Source organism: Salmo salar, chromosome 10, assembly GCF_965601325.2.
Source record: "Salmo salar chromosome 10, fSalSal1, whole genome shotgun sequence".
Taxonomy (NCBI): domain Eukaryota; kingdom Metazoa; phylum Chordata; class Actinopteri; order Salmoniformes; family Salmonidae; genus Salmo; species Salmo salar.
In genome coordinates, this window is record NC_138300.1 from 125,183,165 (window position 1) to 125,198,659 (window position 15,495).

Genomic DNA, 15,495 nt, shown 5'->3' on the forward strand with positions numbered 1-15,495 from the left:
TTTTTAATATACACTCACCAAAAAAAAACAAATGTTCCCACACACAGGGGAGAAAATACATGCGTCGTACAACAACGTCGACATGAACACAAGCCGTCACACAAGAAACAATCATTAATCCCGCACGAACAGGAGCGGGCCAGCTAAACTAAATAGCCCCTCTAATGGCTAATTGACCACAGGTGTCACAAAATAAAAAAAGGGAAAAGCAAAAGGGAATCGGTGGCAGCTAATAGGCCGGTGACGACGACCGCCGAGCGCCACCCGAGCAGGAGGGGGCGCCACCGTCGGTGGGAATCGTGACACAAACCTGCCAAGAGAGGGCTGCTCACCAAAACTCACGGACCAGGAAATGAGGGCATTAATCAGAGAGGCAACAAAGAGACCAAAGATAACCCTGAAGGAGCTGCAAAGCTCCACAGCAGAGATTTGTCCTATGGACAGATACTCCACTTTAAGCCATACACTCAACAGAGCTGGGCTTTAGGGAAGAGTTGGCAGACAAAATCCATTGCTTAAAGAAAAAAATAAGCAAACACGTTTGGTGTTCGCCAAAAGGCATATGGGAGACTCCCCAAACATATGGAAGAAGGTACTCTGGTCAGATGAGACTAAAATGTATATTTTTGGCCATCAAGGAAAACGCTATGTCTTGCGCAAACCCAACACCTCTCATCACTCAACACCTCTCATCACTCTGAAAACACCAACAGTGAAGCATGGTGGTGGCAGCATCATGCTGTGGGGATGTTTTTCCATCAGCAGGGACTGGGAAACTGGTTAGAATTGAAGGAATGATGGATGGTGCTAAATAGAGGGAAATTCTTGAGGGAAACTTGTTTCAGTCTTCCAGAGATTTGAGACTGGGACGGAAGTTCACCTTCCAGCAGGACAATGAACCTAAGCATACTGCTAAAGCAACACTTGAGTGGTTTAAGGGGAAGTATTTAAATGTCTTGGAATGGCCTAGTCAAAGCCCAGACCTCAATCCAATTGAGAATCTGTAGTATGACTTAAAGATTGCTGTACACCAGCGGAACCCATCCAACTTGAAGGAGCTGGAGCAGTTTTGCCTTGAAGAATGGGCAAAGATCCCAGTGGCTAGATGTGCCAAGCTTATAGAGACTACTACTACTGCTACTACTCCTGCTATTACTGCTACTACTACTACTACTGCTGCTACTACTACTACTGCTGCTACTACTACTGCTACTGCTATTACTGCTACTGCTACTAATGCTACTACTGCTACTACTACTGCTGCTGCTAATACTACTACTGCTATTACTGCTGCTGCTGCTACTACTACAGCTACTGCTGCTACTACCACTACTACTACTAGTAGTTCTACTACTACTGGTTCTACTACTGCTACTAGTTCTACTACTACTGGTTCTACTACTGCTACTAGTTCTACTACTACTGGTTCTGCTACTGCTACTACTACTGGTTCTACTACTACTGGTTCTACTACTGCTACTACGACTGGTTCTACTACTACTGGTTCTACTACTACTGGTTCTACTACTACTAGTTCTACTACTACTGGTTCTACTACTACTACTACTGGTTCTACTACTACTACTACTACTACTACTGGTTCTACTACTACTACTACTACTGGTTCTACTACTACTAGTTCTACTACTACTGGTTCTACTACTACTACTACTACTGGTTCTACTACTACTACTACTACTACTACTACTACTTGGTGGGTAAAAATGCAGATGACAACTGACAAATAAAGTTGATGTGTTCATCAGGTGAGTGTGTTCGTGTACTTATATGTTGGAGTTTTTCCACTCAGACTCCTTGAGGTCTGCCAGAAAACGTGTAACATGGGTTAATTGGCAACAGCTTCCTCTGAACGACCTTTCCGGTCTGGCGGCTCACTCCTGCTTTCGCTGTGCATTTGGTTCCTTCAGAGTTTATTCGAACCAGGAACCTGCACAACCCAACATAGAATATATGAAATCAGTTGAGGCATTGAAAAAAGAACAATAACAAATATTATTGCAATGTAACTGATGCTAAATGTTTTCCTCCGATCGCAACACACCTGATCGCCCTCCTTGACAACCTACCAACACACCTGATCGCCCTCCTTGACAACCTACCAACACACCCGATCGCCCTCCTTGACAACCTACCAACACACCTGATCGCCCTCCTTGACAACCTACCAACACACCTGATCACCTTGACAACCTACCAACACACCTGATCGCCCTCCTTGACAACCTACCAACACACCTGATCGCCCTCCTTGACAACCTACCAACACACCTGATCGCCCTCCTTGACAACCTACCAACACACCTGATCACCTTGACAACCTACCAACACACCTGATCGCCCTCCTTGACAACCTACCAACACACCTGATCGCCCTCCTTGACAACCTACCAACACACCTGATCGCCCTCCTTGTCAACCTACCAACACACCTGATCGCCCTTCCTGACAACCTACCAACACACCTGATCGCCCTTCCTGACAACCTACCAACACACCTGGTCACCTTGACAACCTACCAACACACCTGATCGCCCTCCCTGACAACATACCAACACACCTGATCACCTTGACAACCTACCAACACACCTGATCACCTTGACAACCTACCAACACACCTGATCGCCCTCCTTGACAACCTACCAACACACCTGATCACCCTCCTTGACAACCTACCAACACACCTGATCACCTTGACAACCTACCAACACACCTGATCACCTTGACAACCTATCAACACACCTGATCACCCTCCTTGACAACCTATCAACACACCTGATCACCCTCCTTGACAACCTACCAACACACCTGATCACCTTGACAACCTATCAACACACCTGATCACCTTGACAACCTACCAACACACCTGATCGCCCTCCCTGACAACCTACCAACACACCTGATCACCTTGACAACCTACCAACACACCTGATCGCCCTCCTTGACAACCTACCAACACACCTGATCACGTTGACAACCTACCTGATCACCTTGACAACCTATCAACGGTTTGAGCCACCTGAAAAGTGCCGATTGGATGGCCCCACCTGCAACATTTCAAGCTAGCTGTGAAGTGAGTTTACGTCACGTTCTGACCTCCGTTACGTGAGCTTGAACAGGATTGAATTGCACCACCGGTAATATGACCACAATCTGTAACCTAAGGATGGAATTCAATACAATCAGCAGTAGAGTTGAATCCCGAACTTGGGTTTATTATTGAAGGAATAAACACGTGTACACAGAACAGAACTATGATTGGATGACAATTGTAAATGTAAAACATACTTCATATAGACTGTGGCACAGGGATGCAATAGTTGGAGGATATGTAAAATGAATTACAGAACTATATTTAGTAATAGTTAGAGGGTATTTTGCAATATGGACAGTGTGACGGGATATGAGAATAGATCACAGACTGCTCAAAACTATAATGTAGCATTATTCAGTAAACAGTATAACATTTTAATACAGTGGAGTATAATCAGATATGTGAACATTAACATCCAATTTGACAATATACATTGAGGAACTTCTGGATTTGATTTCACAAAAAAAAAATTCTTCAAGAATTTCCTGGAAATAAAACAAGGACACACACACAGCCCTCAGTCACACACAGATACACAAACTCTCTCTTACTACAATATCTGTAAATTAATATGATCCCTCACTACTATACCTGTAAATTCATATGGTCCCTCACTACTATACGTGTAAATTCATATGGTCCCTCACTACTATACCTGTAAATTAATATGGTCCCTCACACTATACCTGTAAATTCATATGATCCCTCACCACTATACCTGTACATTTATATGGTCCCTCACTACTATACCTGTAAATTCATATGGTCCCTCACTACTATACCTGTAAATTAATATGGTCCCTCACTACTATACCTGTAAATTAATATGGTCCCTCACCACTATACCTGTAAATTTATATGGTCCCTCACTACTATACCTGTAAATTCATATGGTCCCTCACTACTATACCTGTAAATTCATATGGTCCCTCACTACTATACCTGTAAATTCATATGGTCCCTCACTACTATACCTGTAAATTCATATGGTCCCTCACTACTATACCTGTAAATTCATATGGTCCCTCACTACTATACCTGTAAATTCATATGGTCCCTCACTACTATACCTGTAAATTCATATGGTCCCTCACTACTATACCTGTAAATTCATATGGTCCCTCACTACTATACCTGTAAATTCATATGGTCCCTCACTACTATACCTGTAAATGTATATGGTCCCTCACACTATACAAAGTTAGAAACATTGTCAGGCAAAGCAGCAAAAAGCAACAGTCATAATTACTAGAGAACATCATTGAAGAAAAAGGTAAACATACACATTTACTAAGAAGAAAAATAAATAATTTAAAAAATGTATATGACATTTATGTTAACTGTTGATTGTCTGATAAAAATAGTTGGTGAAATGGTGGGCACTGTGGGAGGGGAAGGCTTCTGGTTGGTTGGTACTGGAGAGGGATTGTTATGGTGACCAGCCATGCTGAGCTGTGATTGGTTGACAGTCATTGAGCATGCCCAGATCAGTCCTTGCCGGCGTCGATCTTCTCTTGTCGTCGTCTCATGATCTCTTGGAGCTCTGAATCCCCACGGCTCTTCTGGAAACAGATACCAGAGTTTCATTTGTTTTTTTATATATATATCTAAACATCCAAAGGCTCTAAACGTTGGACTATTTCAGTCTTAACATCAGATTAAGTTCTTTCCTTGAGTGAATAAAGTTAATTGCCTTTAAAATGCTCGAATAACGTGTCTGTGCATGTGTGTGTGTGTGTGTGTGCGTGTGTGTGTGTGTGTGTGTGTGTGTGTGTGTGTGTGTGTGTGTGTGTGTGTGTGTGTGTGTGTGTGTGTGTGTGTGTGTGTGTGTGTGTGTGTGTGTGTGTGTGTGTGTGTGTGATACAGACCTCTAGCTGGGCTTTCTGCACGGTGGTCTGACTGTAGACCCTGGCTCCCTCGTCTCCACACACTGCCTTCAGTTCCTCCTTGTTCAGAGAGAAGAGCTGAGCACCCGTCAGGTTCCCCAGGCACTCCACCGTCCTGTAGGGAACAGAGACTACATTACCCAGAATGCTCTATACCCAGGCACTCCACCATGCTGTAGGGAACAGAGACTGCATTACCCATCAGACCTGGTCAGGAAATAGTTGTATTTTGTAGTTTATTTGAAAATACCAATTTTTGAAATACTCTAGGTAGTTTAATTAAGAGTTAGAAATGTAGCGTTTTCAAAAGCAATTATTTTATGTGATATTCAAATACAGGTCTCAAAAAAATGAATACTATTTTAATGTATTTGAATATATGCAAGTTATTTGAAAACCAAACAAAAATTGTATTTGATGGCTGCCCAAAATGTAATGAAGAACCAAAAAAACGACAACAAGTAGTGTGTGTTAATGAAAAACGTGAGGGACATGGAATCATCTCAACATTTAGAGTAGACCCCTTTTCCAGCCTCAAAATCACTTACACATATTTTCATAATGAGTGAGACATAATGTACCACTTGACATCAAGTTATTATACATGTGTAGTAACTTTGTGATCGTTACAATATAGCAACAATATTGTTGCATAAGATTTTGGAAATTGCTTTATAATTCCATAATAATGGAGTTATTACATAAGTGGAATAGTCACTATTTCTCGTGTGTACAGTAGTTACAAAAACTCTCAGCTCATTGTTATGCAATTAAAATGCAATTACTCAAGAATTATGTAACAATATACTAATAAAAATGCAGCTCCTGAAGTAAATACAGTTTAACTACACAGGCACAAGAACAGTTAAATGTTACGCATAGGTTTAAATATGTCTATTAAGTAAAAAAAAATAATAATAATGAAATATCCATTTGGTTTGACTTGATTATGGTAGAAATGGACATCGTGGGGCAATGGACATTCAGGAGAATGGACATTTACAGAATGTTCACATAGAAATGTATGATCTACTGTCAGATAGATGGGAACAGTGTAGGAGATTGTGTGCTCTACTCATTCTATTTCTATCTTCAACATACAGTTCTAGATACATTCCTGTCATTAGTAGTAGACAGCCAATCCGTGTAGATACAGTCCTGTCATTAGTAGTAGACAGCCAATCCATGTAGATACAGTCCTGTCATTAGTAAAAGACAGCCAATCCATGTAGATACAGTCCTGTCATTAGTAAAAGACAGCCAATCCAACATGCAGTTCCAGAAAAATAGTCACTTCCTGAGATCTGTATTCAAATATATATTGGTGTATCAGATCTGTAATCAAATTGCTTAAAAAAGTAGTCACTTTCTGAGATCTGTATTGAAATAGTTTAAAAAAGTAGTTATTTTTGGGGTATCTGTATTCAAATAGTCACCTCCAAAGTTACTATGTGTTCCTCCCCTAAAAAAGTTAATTTTCACAAACCATAGTTAAATCAATAGTTATCCCAGGTCTGTTACCCATAATTCCCTGTATAACATTTTAAACAATAGAGAAGAACTGAGCTCTAGCATGATAATACCATGAGCTAACTGAAGACCAGCATGATAATACCATGAGCTAACTGAAGACTATATAGCATGATAATACCATGAGCTAACTGAAGACCAGCATGATAATACCATGAGCTAACTGAAGACTATATAGCATGATAATACCATGAGCTAACTGAAGACTATATAGCATGATAATACCATGAGCTAACTGAAGACTACATAGCATGATAATACCATGAGCTAACTGAAGACTACATAGCATGATAATACCATGAGCTAACTGAAGACTATATAGCATGATAATACCATGAGCTAACTGAAGACTATATAGCATGATAATACCATGAGCTAACTGAAGACTATATAGCATGATAATACCATGAGCTAACTGAAGACTATATAGCATGATAATACCATGAGCTAACTGAAGACTATATAGCATGATAATACCATGAGCTAACTGAAGACTATATAGCATGATAATACCATGAGCTAACTGAAGACTATATAGCATGATAATACCATGAGCTAACTGAAGACCATATAGCATGATAATACCATGAGCTAACTGAAGACTATATAGCATGATAATACCATGAGCTAACTGAAGACTATATAGCATGATAATACCATGAGCTAACTGAAGACTATATAGTATGATAATACCATGAGCAACTGAAGACTATATAGCATGATAATACCATGAGCTAACTGAAGACCATATAGCATGATAATACCATGAGCTAACTGAAGACTATATAGCATGATAATACCATGAGCTAACTGAAGACTATATAGCATGATAATACCATGAGATAACTGAAGACTATATAGCATGATAATACCATGAGCTAACTGAAGACCAGCATGATAATACCATGAGCTAACTGAAGACTATATAGCATGATAATACCATGAGCTAACTGAAGACCAGCATGATAATACCATGAGCTAAATGAAGACTATATAGCATGATAATACCATGAGCTAACTGAAGACCATATAGCATGATAATACCATGAGCTAACTGAAGACTATATAGCATGATAATACCATGAGCTAACTGAAGACCAGCATGATAATACCATGAGCTAACTGAAGACTATATAGCATGATAATACCATGAGCTAACTGAAGACTATATAGCATGATAATACCATGAGCTAACTGAAGACTATATAGCATGATAATACCATGAGCTAACTGAAGACTATATAGCATGATAATACCATGAGCTAACTGAAGACTATATAGCATGATAATACCATGAGCTAACTGAAGACCATATAGCATGATAATACCATGAGCTAACTGAAGACCATATAGCATGATAATACCATGAGCTAACTGAAGACTATATAGCATGATAATACCATGAGCTAACTGAAGACTATATAGCATGATTATACCATGAGATAACTGAAGACTATATAGCATGATAATACCATGAGCTAACTGAAGACCAGCATGATAATACCATGAGCTAACTGAAGACTATATAGCATGATAATACCATGAGATAACTGAAGACTATATAGCATGATAATACCATGAGCTAACTGAAGACCAGCATGATAATACCATGAGCTAACTGAAGACTATATAGCATGTAATACCATGAGCTAACTGAAGACTATATAGCATGATAATACCATGAGCTAACTGAAGACTATATAGCATGATAATACCATGAGCTAACTGAAGACTATATAGCATGATAATACCATGAGCTAACTGAAGACTATATAGCATGATAATACCATGAGCTAACTGAAGACTATATAGCATGATAATACCATGAGCTAACTGAAGACTATATAGCATGATAATACCATGAGCTAACTGAAGACTATATAGCATGATAATACCATGAGCTAACTGAAGACTATATAGCATGATAATACCATGAGCTAACTGAAGACTATATGGCATGATAATACCATGAGCTAACTGAAGACCATATAGCATGATAATACCATGAGCTAACTGAAGACTATATAGCATGATAATACCATGAGCTAACTGAAGACTATATAGCATGATAATACCATGAGATAACTGAAGACTATATAGCATGATAATACCATGAGCTAACTGAAGACCAGCATGATAATACCATGAGCTAACTGAAGACTATATAGCATGATAATACCATGAGCTAACTGAAGACCAGCATGATAATACCATGAGCTAAATGAAGACTATATAGCATGATAATACCATGAGCTAACTGAAGACTATATAGCATGATAATACCATGATCTAACTGAAGACTATATAGCATGATAATACCATGAGCTAACTGAAGACTATATAGCATGATAATACCATGAGCTAACTGAAGACCATATAGCATGATAATACCATGAGCTAACTGAAGACCAGCATGATAATACCATGAGCTAACTGAAGACTAGCATGATAATACCATGAGCTAACTGAAGACTATATAGCATGATAATACCATGAGCTAACTGAAGACTATATAGCATGATAATACCATGAGCTAACTGAAGACTATATAGCATGATAATAACATGAGCTAACTGAAGACTATATAGCATGATAATACCATGATCTAACTGAAGACTATATAGCATGATAATACCATGAGCTAACTGAAGACTATATAGCATGATAATACCATGAGCTAACTGAAGACTATATAGCATGATAATAACATGAGCTAACTGAAGACTATATAGCATGATAATACCATGATCTAACTGAAGACTATATAGCATGATAATAACATGAGCTAACTGAAGACTATATAGCATGATAATACAATGAGCTAACTGAAGACTATATAGCATGATAATACCATGATCTAACTGAAGACCATATAGCATGATAATACCATGAGCTAACTGAAGACCATATAGCATGATAATACCATGAGCTAACTGAAGACTATATAGCATGATAATACCATGAGCTAACTGAAGACTATATAGCATGATAATACCATGAGATAACTGAAGACTATATAGCATGATAATACCATGAGCTAACTGAAGACCAGCATGATAATACCATGAGCTAACTGAAGACTATATAGCATGATAATACCATGAGCTAACTGAAGACCAGCATGATAATACCATGAGCTAACTGAAGACTATATAGCATGTAATACCATGAGCAAACTGAAGACTATATAGCATGTAATACCATGAGCTAACTGAAGACTATATAGCATGATAATACCATGAGCTAACTGAAGACTATATAGCATGATAATACCATGAGCTAACTGAAGACTATATAGCATGATAATACCATGAGCTAACTGAAGACTATATAGCATGATAATACCATGAGCTAACTGAAGACTATATAGCATGATAATACCATGAGCTAACTGAAGACTATATAGCATGATAATACCATGAGCTAACTGAAGACTATATAGCATGATAATACCATGAGCTAACTGAAGACTATATAGCATGATAATACCATGAGCTAACTGAAGACTATATGGCATGATAATACCATGAGCTAACTGAAGACCATATAGCATGATAATACCATGAGCTAACTGAAGACTATATAGCATGATAATACCATGATCTAACTGAAGACTATATAGCATGATAATACCATGAGCTAACTGAAGACTATATAGCATGATAATACCATGAGCTAACTGAAGACCATATAGCATGATAATACCATGAGCTAACTGAAGACCAGCATGATAATACCATGAGCTAACTGAAGACTAGCATGATAATACCATGAGCTAACTGAAGACTATATAGCATGATAATACCATGAGCTAACTGAAGACTATATAGCATGATAATACCATGAGCTAACTGAAGACTATATAGCATGATAATAACATGAGCTAACTGAAGACTATATAGCATGATAATACCATGATCTAACTGAAGACTATATAGCATGATAATACCATGAGCTAACTGAAGACTATATAGCATGATAATACCATGAGCTAACTGAAGACCAGCATGATAATACCATGAGCTAACTGAAGACTATATAGCATGATAATACCATGAGCTAACTGAAGACCAGCATGATAATACCATGAGCTAACTGAAGACTATATAGCATGTAATACCATGAGCTAACTGAAGACTATATAGCATGTAATACCATGAGCTAACTGAAGACTATATAGCATGATAATACCATGAGCTAACTGAAGACTATATAGCATGATAATACCATGAGCTAACTGAAGACTATATAGCATGATAATACCATGAGCTAACTGAAGACTATATAGCATGATAATACCATGAGCTAACTGAAGACTATATAGCATGATAATACCATGAGCTAACTGAAGACTATATAGCATGATAATACCATGAGCTAACTGAAGACTATATAGCTTGATAATACCATGAGCTAACTGAAGACTATATAGCATGATAATACCATGAGCTAACTGAAGACTATATGGCATGATAATACCATGAGCTAACTGAAGACCATATAGCATGATAATACCATGAGCTAACTGAAGACTATATAGCATGATAGTACCATGATCTAACTGAAGACTATATAGCATGATAATACCATGAGCTAACTGAAGACTATATAGCATGATAATACCATGAGCTAACTGAAGACCATATAGCATGATAATACCATGAGCTAACTGAAGACCAGCATGATAATACCATGAGCTAACTGAAGACTAGCATGATAATACCATGAGCTAACTGAAGACTATATAGCATGATAATACCATGAGCTAACTGAAGACTATATAGCATGATAATACCATGAGCTAACTGAAGACTATATAGCATGATAATAACATGAGCTAACTGAAGACTATATAGCATGATAATACCATGATCTAACTGAAGACTATATAGCATGATAATACCATGAGCTAACTGAAGACTATATAGCATGATAATACCATGAGCTAACTGAAGACTATATAGCATGATAATACCATGAGCTAACTGAAGACTATATAGCATGATAATAACATGAGCTAACTGAAGACTATATAGCATGATAATACCATGATCTAACTGAAGACTATATAGCATGATAATAACATGAGCTAACTGAAGACTATATAGCATGATAATACCATGAACTAACTGAAGACTATATAGCATGATAATACCATGATCTAACTGAAGACCATATAGCATGATAATACCATGAGCTAACTGAAGACCATATAGCATGATAATACCATGAGCTAACTGAAGACTATATAGCATGATAATACCATGAGCTAACTGAAGACTATATAGCATGATAATACCATGAGATAACTGAAGACTATATAGCATGATAATACCATGAGCTAACTGAAGACCAGCATGATAATACCATGAGCTAACTGAAGACTATATAGCATGATAATACCATGAGCTAACTGAAGACCAGCATGATAATACCATGAGCTAACTGAAGACTATATAGCATGTAATACCATGAGCTAACTGAAGACTATATAGCATGTAATACCATGAGCTAACTGAAGACTATCTTTCCGATTTGGTCCTGCCGTACATACCTACACGTACGCTACGGTCACAAGACGCAGGCCTCCTAATTGTCCCTAGAATTTCTAAGCAAACGGCTGGAGGTAGGGCTTTCTCCTATAGAGCTCCATTTTTATGGAATGGTCTGCCTACCAATGTGAGAGACGCAGACTCAGTCTCAACCTTTAAGTCTTTACTGAAGACTTATCTCTTCAGTAGGTCCTATGATTAAGTATAGTCTGGCCCAGGAGTGTGAAGGTGAACGGAAAGGCTGGAGCAACGAACCGCCCTTGCTGTCTCTGCCTTGCCGGTTCCCCTCTTTCCACTGGGATTCTCTGCCTCTAACCCTTTTACAGAGGCTGAGTCACTGGCCTACTGGTGTTCTTCCATGCCGTCCATGGGAGGGGTGCGTCACTTGAGTGGGTTGAGTCACTGACGTGGTCTTCCTGTCTGGGTTGGCGCCCCCCCCCCCCCCCTTGGGTTGTGCCATGGCGGAGATCGTTGTGGGCTATACTCGGCCTTGTCTTAGGACGGTAAGTTGGTGGTTGGAGACATCCCTCTAGTGGTGTGGGGGCTGTGCTTTGGCAAAGTGGGTGGGGTTATATCCTGCCTGTTTGGCCCTGTCCCGGGGTATCATCGGATGGGGCCACAGTGTCTTCTGATCCCTCCTGTCTCAGCCTCCAGTATTTATGCTGCAGTAGTTTATGTGTCGGGGGGCTAGGGTCAGTCTGTTACATCTGGAGTATTTCTCTTGTCTTATCCGGTGTCCTGTGTGTATTTAAATATGCTCTCTCTAATTCTCTCTTTCTCTCTTTCTGTCTTTCTCTCGGAGGACCTGAGCCCTAGGACCATGCCTCAGGACTACCTGGTATGATGACTCCTTGCTGTCCCCAGTCCACCTGGCCGTGCTGCTGCTCCAGTTTCAACTGTTCTGCCTGCGGCTATGGAACCCTGACCTGTTCACCGGACGTGCTTGTTGCACCCTCGACAACTACTATGATTATTATTATTTGACCATGCTGGTCATTTATGAACATTTTAACATTTTAACATTTTGACCATGTTCTGTTATAATATCCACCCTGCACAGCCAGAAGAGGACTGGCCACCCCTCATAGCCTGGTTCCTCTCTAGGTTTCTTCCTAGGTTTTTGGCCTTTCTAGGGAGTTTTTCCTAGGGAGTTTTTCCTAGCCACCGTGCTTCTTTCACATGCTTTGCTTGCTGTTTGGGGTTTTAGGCTGCGTTTCTGTACAGCACTTTGAGAATATCAGCTGATGTACGAAGGGCTATATAAAAATAAATTTGATTTGATTTGATTTGATATAGCATGATAATACCATGAGCTAACTGAAGACTATATAGCATGATAATACCATGAGCTAACTGAAGACTATATAGCATGATAATACCATGAGCTAACTGAAGACTATATAGCATGATAATACCATGAGCTAACTGAAGACTATATAGCATGATAATACCATGAGCTAACTGAAGACTATATAGCATGATAATACCATGAGCTAACTGAAGACTATATAGCATGATAATACCATGAGCTAACTGAAGACTATATAGCATGATAATACCATGAGCTAACTGAAGACTATATAGCATGATAATACCATGAGCTAACTGAAGACTATATGGCATGATAATACCATGAGCTAACTGAAGACCATATAGCATGATAATACCATGAGCTAACTGAAGACTATATAGCATGATAATACCATGAGCTAACTGAAGACTATATAGCATGATAATACCATGAGATAACTGAAGACTATATAGCATGATAATACCATGAGCTAACTGAAGACCAGCATGATAATACCATGAGCTAACTGAAGACTATATAGCATGATAATACCATGAGCTAACTGAAGACCAGCATGATAATACCATGAGCTAAATGAAGACTATATAGCATGATAATACCATGATCTAACTGAAGACTATATAGCATGATAATACCATGAGCTAACTGAAGACTATATAGCATGATAATACCATGAGCTAACTGAAGACCATATAGCATGATAATACCATGAGCTAACTGAAGACTATATAGCATGATAATACCATGAGCTAACTGAAGACCAGCATGATAATACCATGAGCTAACTGAAGACTATATAGCATGATAATACCATGAGCTAACTGAAGACTATATAGCATGATAATACCATGAGCTAACTGAAGACTATATAGCATGATAATAACATGAGCTAACTGAAGACTATATAGCATGATAATACCATGATCTAACTGAAGACTATATAGCATGATAATACCATGAGCTAACTGAAGACTATATAGCATGATAATACCATGAGCTAACTGAAGACTATATAGCATGATAATAACATGAGCTAACTGAAGACTATATAGCATGATAATACCATGATCTAACTGAAGACTATATAGCATGATAATAACATGAGCTAACTGAAGACTATATAGCATGATAATACCTTCAGCTAACTGAAGACTATATAGCATGATAATACCATGATCTAACTGAAGACTATATAGCATGATAATACCATGAGCTAACTGAAGACTATATAGCATGATAATACCATGAGCTAACTGAAGACCAGCATGATAATACCATGAGCTAACTGAAGACTATATAGCATGATAATACCATGAGCTAACTGAAGACTATATAGCATGATAATACCATGAGCTAACTGAAGACTATATAGCATGATAATACCATGAGCTAACTGAAGACTATATAGCATGATAATACCATGAGCTAACTGAAGACTATATAGCATGATAATACCATGAGCTAACTGAAGACTATATAGCATGATAATACCATGAGCTAACTGAAGACTATATAGCATGATAATACCATGAGCTAACTGAAGACTATATAGCATGATAATACCATGAGCTAACTGAAGACTATATAGCATGATAATACCATGAGCTAACTGAAGACTATATAGCATGATAATACCATGAGCTAACTGAAGACCATATAGCATGATAATACCATGAGCTAACTGAAGACTATATAGCATGATAATACCATGAGCTAACTGAAGACCAGCATGATAATACCATGAGCTAACTGAAGACTATATAGCATGATAATACCATGAGCTAACTGAAGACTATATAGCATGATAATACCATGAGCTAACTGAAGACTATATGGCATGATAATACCATGAGCTAACTGAAGACCATATAGCATGATAATACCATGAGCTAACTGAAGACTATAGAGCATGATAATACCATGAGCTAACTGAAGACCATATAGCATGATAATACCATGAGCTAACTGAAGACTATATAGCATGATAATACCATGATCTAACTGAAGACTATATAGCATGATAATACCATGAGCTAACTGAAGACTATATAGCATGATAATACCATGAGCTAACTGAAGACCATATAGCATGATAATACCATG

General features: G+C 38.4%; 1 protein-coding gene across 4 annotated transcripts in view; it reads right to left on the reverse strand.

Annotated features, from left to right (window-relative positions):
* Nucleotides 1–3,207: 3,207 nt before the first annotated feature.
* eps8l2 (EPS8 signaling adaptor L2) overlaps nt 3,208–15,495 on the reverse strand; it is a 173,573-nt gene continuing 161,285 nt past the window's right edge. For all 4 annotated transcript variants that reach the window (XM_045688582.2, XM_082957476.1, XM_045688583.2 and 1 more), the window contains 2 exons: nt 4,981–5,113; nt 3,208–4,674 (listed from right to left, as the gene is read on the reverse strand). In XM_045688582.2, the coding sequence (XP_045544538.2) occupies nt 4,600–4,674; nt 4,981–5,113 (208 nt within the window). In that variant the 3' untranslated portion in view covers nt 3,208–4,599. The remainder of the gene's footprint in view (nt 4,675–4,980; nt 5,114–15,495) is intronic.